Source organism: Mytilus californianus, unplaced genomic scaffold (genome assembly GCF_021869535.1).
Source record: "Mytilus californianus isolate M0D057914Y unplaced genomic scaffold, xbMytCali1.0.p SCAF_3, whole genome shotgun sequence".
Lineage (NCBI taxonomy): Eukaryota > Metazoa > Mollusca > Bivalvia > Mytilida > Mytilidae > Mytilus > Mytilus californianus.
This window is the reverse complement of record NW_026262679.1, coordinates 119,345,987-119,354,954: the sequence shown is the minus strand read 5'-3', so window position 1 is coordinate 119,354,954 and position 8,968 is coordinate 119,345,987. Positions and strand designations below refer to the sequence as shown.

At 31.2% G+C, this 8,968-nt stretch overlaps 1 protein-coding gene across 9 annotated transcripts; it reads right to left on the bottom strand.

Annotated features, from left to right (window-relative positions):
- Positions 1 to 1,491: 1,491 nt before the first annotated feature.
- LOC127735973 (keratin-associated protein 19-2-like) lies at positions 1,492 to 6,897 on the bottom strand. 9 transcript variants are annotated; one of them, XR_007998682.1, is made up of 5 exons: positions 6,848 to 6,897; positions 2,465 to 2,602; positions 2,315 to 2,332; positions 2,165 to 2,224; positions 1,492 to 1,579 (listed from the first exon to the last, which is right to left on the bottom strand). XR_007998682.1 is itself a non-coding variant. In XM_052246443.1 (5 exons), the coding sequence occupies exons 2-5, from the start codon at positions 2,583 to 2,585 to the stop codon at positions 1,572 to 1,574; spliced, it is 234 nt and encodes a 77-aa protein (XP_052102403.1). In that variant the 5' UTR covers positions 2,586 to 2,602; positions 6,848 to 6,897; the 3' UTR covers positions 1,492 to 1,571. The 9 variants fall into 9 exon arrangements, 3 of the variants coding, with proteins under 3 accessions (XP_052102403.1, XP_052102406.1, XP_052102405.1); XR_007998678.1 differs by having other exon boundaries at positions 2,165 to 2,242; positions 2,483 to 2,602; XM_052246443.1 differs by having other exon boundaries at positions 2,288 to 2,332.
- Between the last annotated feature and the right edge of the window lie 2,071 nt (positions 6,898 to 8,968).

The following is an 8,968-nucleotide window of genomic DNA, read 5'->3' as shown; positions in this document are numbered from 1 at the left end:
TGAATCAGATTTGGATAGTAAAAACTTCCAGAGATCTGTCTCTTTCATCTTGAAATAGTATTAAAAGTTTGACTTTTCTATCCTCTACACAAGTATACCCCATTCCTAAATAAATGGCACATTGAAAAAATGTATCCTGCTATTTTTCATAAAAAGAATGGCTAAGTATCTTGTCTTAGGGAGTTATAAATCGTACTTGGTAAAAAAAAACATCGCTCTGATTTAAACAAAAATCTCTGAAACTGACATTACCAAGATGCTTGATTTCTTGAATGACAACATATTTGTTACTTTTTGAGGACGTGTTTTTAAATAAACAATTGGCATTCCCATGGGATTCAACTCTGCTCCTCTTGTCGACTTTTTCCTTTAGTTATACGAGGCTTGTAAAAAATAATGAATAGAAGCTATTATTATCCTTTAACTTCACCTTCCGCTAAATAGATGATGTCCTCTCACTAAATTATTCAAAGTTTTGTGACTATGATGATCGAATTAACCCATTGCACTTGAAACAAAGGATACAAAAAAAAAGTACATTAAGTCTGCCTCATATCTTGATTTACATCTAGAAGCTGACAATGATGGGCAGTTGAGAAAAAAAATTTACGACAAAAGAGATGATTTCAGATTCCCAATTATGAACTTTCCATTTCTATTTAGCAACATACCAGCAGCGCCTGCATGTGGAGTTTATATCTCCCAGTTGATACGATATTCTAATGCTTGCGTTTCCTACCATGAACTCTTTGGTAGAAGGTTGTTACTCACAAGGAAGCTGTTAAACCAAGAGTTTCAAGTGGTGAATTGAAATCATCCCTTCGAAAAATTTTACAGACGCCATCACAAGTTGGAAAACTGTTACGGAATATCTGTTTCACAGATGACGACGGATATGTTCCAGTCGCCGTAACCACAACCCTTCCCTCTTTTTCCCCGAATTTGACCTACCGAATTAGACTTATCGACGGGTTTGTACTTACATGAGCAACACGACGGGTGCCACATGTAGAGCAGGATCTGATTATACACATCTGGAACACCTGAGATCACCCCCGGTTTTTGGTGGGGTTCGTGTTCTCATGCAGCCTTTAGTTTTATATGTTGTGTTTTGTATACTGTTGTTTGTCTCTTTGGTCCTTTTCTTTTTTTGGAATGACGTTGTCAGTTTATTTTCGATTAATGAGTTTGAATATCCCTCTGTTATCTTTTGCCTCTCTTTTACAGATTTATGCAAATCGAAAAAAAGAAGCTTTCAGTTTGTTTGAAAATATTTTGTCACTTACCGTATTGAACGAATGATCGATATTTCAATCCTACTTATACTGGGTCTGTGAGAGTATGGTAGTATGGTAAAAGATAAAACCTAACTTTAGACATGAAATTTCAGAGGTTGATGTTTACATCCATTACACCCAACAGCAATGCGACTTGAGTGAAGGTAGTGCTTCAATCTAAGAAGTGACTAATGAGTTATGATTTCAACACAAATTGAATGCAACGATTATATTTTATATCAGAATATTAAGAAACAATATCATTCGTTTTCCGTTTTTGGTGAGAGTCTGTTTTTAATATCCTGAAAACATAAAAGTAAAATATAGCATAACATTGGCTTCACGATGTTATCAGTTTTTTTGTTGTTATTTGAGCAGTCGTGACAAATTTTCAATTCAGTAATTTTATAATCAGATTTTTTTTTATATAAAGAAACCTTATTGTTTGTCGTAAAAAAAAAACTTTGGTATGATTTATTACTATGGTTAATAATCATTACTAGTATTCAATTTTGTTTTATTTCGACTAATTATTCTGATGATCGTTTATGATAGACTTGTAGGATAACTGGAATAGTTTTGCTATCTAGATTTCATGGTTCCTTTCGAAAAAACACAATTTATGGAATTCTAGGAAAAACAGTTTTTGTGTATGCATTCTAAGGTAATTTTGTTTGGAACTGACGACAACAAATTGTTGATTGGCAATTTTCTGCTAAATTAGGCATGGTGTCCATGTTGATTTATAGTATACAGCAGTGTAGGAAGATGTTAATGAATACCATGTCAACATATCTGCTGTTATCAAACAGATAAATGAAAGCAAGCCAGTCTATGAGCAATTAAAACTATGATCTAACATTGATTTTAAGCTAACATTATCTTACCTTTGCCCTTTCCATATCCATAACCTCCATAACCACCATAACCTCCATAACCACCATAACCTCCATAACCACCATGACCTTCATAACCACCATAACCTCCATAACCTCCATAACCACCATGACCTCCATAACCACCATAACCTCCATAACCTCCATAACCACCATAACCTCCATCAATACCTCCTTCATAACCACCATAACCACCATATCCTCCATAACCACCATATCCTCCTCCAGGTCCTCCAACTTTTACAACAAATATGTTTCTTCCTCCTCTATAACCACCGTATCCTCCATAACCACCATATCCTCCATAACCACCATATCCTCCATAACCTCCGTATCCTCCATAACCTCCGTATCCTCCAGATCCGCTTACAGCGCTACAGATGGCAAACAGTACGCAAATTGCGATCTTCATTCTGCCGAAGACAAAATCTTAATAAATCATTTATTCGGTTTAACTATATAGACAATTGACTATAGTTTGACCAAGCGTGTGCCATTCTGTTTAAGATCATGTAAGGGATCTGTAAACACCATTGATTAAAGGTGGATCGTGTGTGTGCCATTCGGTTAAAAATGGTGAAAGGGTTCATTATTGACTATAGCTTGATCGTGCGTGTGCCATTTTGGTTAAAAATGGTGTAAAGGTTCTGTATACCCTATTGACTTTAGTTTGATCATGTGTGTGTCATTTGGTAAAGTGCGATGTAAGTATTCGGTTTACACTGTTGACAATAGATTCATCTTGCCTATGCCATTCGGTTATAAATTATATAAGGGTTTTGTATACGCTATTGACTTTTGTTGGATCATGCGTTTTCCAATTAGCAGCTCTGTTCACCAAAATATTCTTTCGAGTAAAATTTGATAGCGAATAAGATTAAAATAATCAATACCTAATTGGGATCGTAGAATGCTCTTTTTGCGTATTCAAAAAAGGCCACAAACGTTTGCAAATTTAATATGTATATTAATTCCTTTTGCATGTAAAACATACCGTCTTCTTTCTCTGGTTGTGTATTTAAGTTTATTACTAAGACAATAGATATGCGCCGTTTTTTCTCTGGTTGTGAATTTAAGTTTATTACTAAGACAATAGATATGCGCCGTTTTTTCTCTGGTTGTGAATTTAAGTTTATTACTAAGACAATAGATATGCGCCGTTTTTTCTCTGGTTGTGAATTTAAGTTTATTACTAAGACAATAGATATGCGCCGTTTTTTCTCTGGTTGTGAATTTAAGTTTATTACTAAGACAATAGATATGCGCCGCTTTTTCTCTGGTTGTGAATTTAAGTTTATTACTAAGACAATAGATATGGGCCGTTTTTTCTCTGGTTGTGAATTTAAGTTTATTACTAAGACGATATATATATGCGCCGTTTTTTTCTCTGGTTGTGAATTTAAGTTTATTACTAAGACGATAGATATGCGCCGTTTTATATTATTCCACAAAATAAATATCGGTTTCATCTGTTTCTGATTTATTACAGAATATTTAATTTTCTCAATTTGAATGGAATTACTCCAATGGCGGTTAGTTTCTTAATATTATTGGGATATATGGAAGCAACTTCGTTATATCTAGATAAAATAATAATCAAAACACCAAGGTGTTCTTTCTTAATAAGGTAAACATAGCTTATTTAAATCATAGTTAATAAATTATATTGAATATAAATGAATTAACAAAAATAACAAATGAACAGGTAATTTGAATCTATCGGATATCTTCCTAATTCTGAAAAACAATTTGGAGTAGATTGTTTCAATTGTAGCAGACATTTACAAAACAACACATGTTCGAATGATAATATATCCCAAGACATCTGAACCACACAGTCATATAAGAAAACCCACTGCTACTCAATACTTCGTTAGGACTTCTGCACCATACAGGGATATATGTAAAGACTTCTAGTTGTCGTTTGTTTTTTATTGTTGGGTTGCTGTCTTATTAATATTTACATCGGATCTCTTTTTATTCATATTTATCAAATGAATCAAGCTTGCATTTAGCAGAAACAAATCTTTATCTTTTTTTTCACTTTCTACATTGTATATATTCATGTTCTTTCAAACATTTTCAAGTGTTTAAAAAGGACCTGGTCCACTTCTCACAAATAATATACAATAGTGTTACTTTAAAGTTTTGGTCCTCTTAATCATGCTTTTATTCTAACAAATTTTGAATGTTACAAACTGTTCTACTTAAAACTATTTATACGTTGTTTTAATCTTGATAACTTTTAATTGCCACTTTATGAGTTCTCCTAAAAATAATCAAAACATATCGCAATAGTGATCTTTCTTCTTTAGAACCACATAACCGTGTCATCTGCATATTTAAGTTAAAAATCAAATCAACATCATTGTGAGTTCCTTTTCCAAATCGAAAGAAAAGGACTTCGACCCAGCAATATTTGTTTGTGTTCCAAAAGTACTTAAAGTAATTTAAAAGACACTTAAATGGTTAAACATACCATTTTGTCATTCGATTGGAACATAGTCTTTAATACATGAAATATAGAAGTTAATAGCAGGCATGGGGTAATGCAAATTTGTAATTGTATTGCACGGTAATGAATTACATTTTTCCAAGTAATTGCATGTAATGTGTAATGCAGTAATTTTTGAATTACATGTAATTGTAATTTAATGCATTACTTTAGCAAAAAGTTGTGTAATTTCATGCATTACATTGCATTACATGCATTACTTTTTTTCAAATACTATATATCTTTAACAGATTGATGGAGATTTAACAAAAACAGAAATTAAGATTTCTTGATTAACTAAGAAAATAATCATTTGAATATTAATTTTCTATTTATTTTTCACACTTCACATGAATCACTTGATGGAATAACACAACACTATATATCAAATTTAGTTCTTTTTGTTATTTCATTTTATTTCATATTATTTTCCTTAAAAAAAGAGTGATATTAAAAGCATTACTGTAAAGGTGTTCCATTGTTGTCAAAAGATCAATGAATACCTTGTCATGATTAAATAACAGATAATTGAACATTGTCATAAAACACTAATTAGTTTGTTTTACAATTAATCTTTTCACCATATTGACACTTGCTCATAGATCATAAGCCCTATGTATAATATAATTAGGAAAGATATTCTGAGTAAATATTTTGATTGAAATAATAAAAAACATTGAATGACTTTTGTATATTTAAAAAAGTAAAGTTAACATTAAGTTTAAATAAGTATCAAACTTCATCTCTGTAATTTCTTTAGTGAAATGAGAGATGTATATCTTGAAACATTAAAACCAAAGATAGAAGAGCTATCGACTTTGATAGGTTTTGTGAAACAGTCGGATAGTCAGAAATATCATTTGAAAGTTCAGGCCTGATAGAATGTGCATAAAAGAGGAAACCTTTCGAAACCCTTAATGTACATGAAGGATCATGAAATCTTTCAAAACCATTATGATGTTAAAATGTAATAGTTGTATTGAATAGACTTCTTACACGTCTGACCAAATTCAATACAGTTGATGAATATGCTAGAATCTTTTGTGATTTCATGTTGTTTTTCAAAATGTTTAATTTTTCTTTTCACTATTAATAAACAAATTTACAAAATGTAATGTGTAATTCAATGCATTACTTTGCAAAAGTAATTGTAATGTAATGCATTACTTTGATAAAAGCATGTAATTGTAATTGTAATTTAATGCATGGTTTTGTCAAAGTAATTGTAATATAATGCACTACATTGCAATGTAATTCGCCCTATGTCTGGTTAATAGTCCTTTGTTTTATTAGAATCTTCTATTTAGTTTGTGTAAATAAGAGGATCTTTTCATTTTTAAAGTAGAATAGGTGTTAAAACAAAAGCAAAAAAAAAAGACATTTGAGACAAAATATGAGAAGATAGCGCTTACAAAATTCTTGTAGAAAACTGTTTCTATAATACAAAATATAAAGTTTACTGAACATTCCTTTATAAAATTTAATTATCTGAGATATCGTCTCTTATAAGGCCATATTAAAAATATTGAAGCAATCAAAAAGTATTCTGTATTCTAAAAACAATTGCTTCTTACACTAAAAATGAAGGCCAATTGCTTTTTTGGGGTATTTTACGATCCCATGAGGCAGAGGGCCATCCATAATACCTTAAACATCACTGACGACTGACTTCTTTTGAATGTTTTAGTAATAAGGACTCGTAAAAGAGTAGTTATTTGCCATTTTATTATGAATAAAAACAACTGGTATGATTTTACCGTATTGTTTCATTGAAATATACTCAGCATCTGCATTCATGTTATTATAAAAACGGCCCAAAACCACACAGAGAAGAGCTTCTGTTAATTGTAGCTTTTACCGAATCAACTTCAGTTTCCAGTTTTTAATGTGTTTAACAACAAATATGTTCTTTTTTAATGCGCGTGTTTTAAAGAAAATGAAGCGTGTTGTTTATCAATTGTACGTTAGGATTTTATCAATGGAACAAAGAATAGTTTTCAAGTTCTTTAGAATTGTAATAATAGTATCTTACCAAATATCAAGAACGAAAAATGCAAATATTTCTCTATTTCAAAAGTCAAAGAAAAGTTAAGTACTAGAAGTAGATACAATAGTTGTAAGGAAAGAATAACTTTAGTTGCCAATAATAAACTAAAACTGAGGAAAATATAAAGACTTACTTGATCAGCTTGTGTACAGTGGTCCAGTGATGTGCTGAACGTATGAATCTAGTAGTCTTATATATTGCTCATTCAGTAAAAAAAATAAGATGCATTGTACAATTATCTGTATATCATCACAAATGAATCAAGATTAACTACGCATTTCTTTACGCACAATTGATCAAAAGTTGTTTCGTTGATAAATGTTAAAAAGTCGTATACTGACAAATAAAATCATGTGCATAACAGTGCAGATGAAACCATTGATTGGCGCGCTAAAATATCCCATTGACTGGGTCAGATTAGGTTAACGTTCGTCTGTAACACCAATTACTCACGACGTATTTATTATTTAAACTGTGGGGTCACAAAACGGTCTCAACGCCTAAATAAAATAATTCGCAAAACTAATCAGGAATAAACTTTGTGTTTTGATTTATATTGAATACTTAAACGTTCTTTACTTGTGTTTTTGTTATGTTTTGACAATCAATTTTTGTGATATCGCACGTTCTTTCAGCAAAAACTGGCTTTAAAAGTTACAATGCATATGTTATTATTATCTTTTGATTGGACGTCAAAGCGATTTAACAATTGCGGTTGTCCAATTATGTCATCTTTTAACTTTTATCTGGTCAAAATTTTATTTTAGAACGAATGCATGATCAACTTTAAACAGTGTGCAAACACAAAATATATAGACAAAATATACTTCTGTCCTGTCTTTTTCGTACTTGCAAGTTATTAGACAGTAAAAAAGCTATTTGGATCAAGCCTTGTGAAATTTGCATTTACGTTTTTGAATAGGTAAAATGTATAGTTTGGTGAACTTTTCTGCTAACTACTATACTTGTGAAAAACCCTTGGCAACAGAAACATATTCAGCTTTTTTTTCAATCGACCCAATTTACATAGTAATGGACGACTTCGTACATTTTATGATCGCAAATAAAATATGTATATAATATACTGTGCACTGTAGTTCGTATATTCATGTTTTCTTTTGTTAATGGATTTTCCCGTCTTTCTGGGAGTGATTATTTGTTATTGACTCCTTAAGCTTACTCGCAAACAATTTCAAACCAAGACTTGCATTATAAAAATGTCCAAACAAACCTTGATTTTCCTTTTGTTTAAAGATACATCTCAGCCATAGATAAGGACTTGAATTCGCCAGGTCTTTAATTTCAAGTAAGGGAGTTGACCAAAGTTATATTGCGGACCATTTGCCAGTTTCCATGCGGTATCCGTGTTTTTTCACTCGCTCTGTTCTGCATCCACTCAACTTTCGTGTTTGTCATGACAAGGCCATTTGAAGCTTTCATGCTATACAGTGTGTGTTTTGCTTATTGTTGAAGGTCGTACGGTAACCTTGTAAGTTTAACTTAGCTATTTTGTGTCATGAATTGGTATTGATGTCACTCGTATATTTTTAAATATGAAGAAAGGGGTAGTCCGGTTGTCTTATACGTCAATGAGACACAAAAAAAACGACAAAAAATTGAAAAAAAAGGGGCAACATTCATTCTTCAACAAAAGATTACATCACAAGAATATAAGTTTTGTAAGAAAATGACCAAATTCGTGAGATGTTGTGTAGGACTTGAATAGCCAAGACAAACTGATAAATATCTGAATGAATGAATCGATTTATGTAAAACAAAAATCAAGGTATTAAACAAAAAAAATAAAATGATTTTTTAATTATCCGGAACTCTTCACAAACAAAACCTTCATGTATACATTGAATAAATAGTACGCCACTCTTTTAAAATGATTACAACGTAGAAGTACTTATTCTCGTAATCAATTATAAGATGTTTGGTGAATTACCCCATCAACTTCATGTTTTTTACAATGAATAAACGTATTTTTGGATTATTTAATGATATCAGCTCTGAACATTATTATTCTTTAAAATGAAACTGTTGTATGTGATGGTATAAAAAAATATTTAAAACAAATCTTTTAAAGTTTCATGAAAAGAAAGTTTCATTTTATGTATCGAAATGTGTAACAAGTGATCATTCTTTAAATCCCCACCGGAAGGCCTCTGACAGACTGAGTGAGCATAAAATCATTGTTATCGATAGCCAATGACAAACAAGTTAAAGCTAAATTATTCAGTATTATTACCAA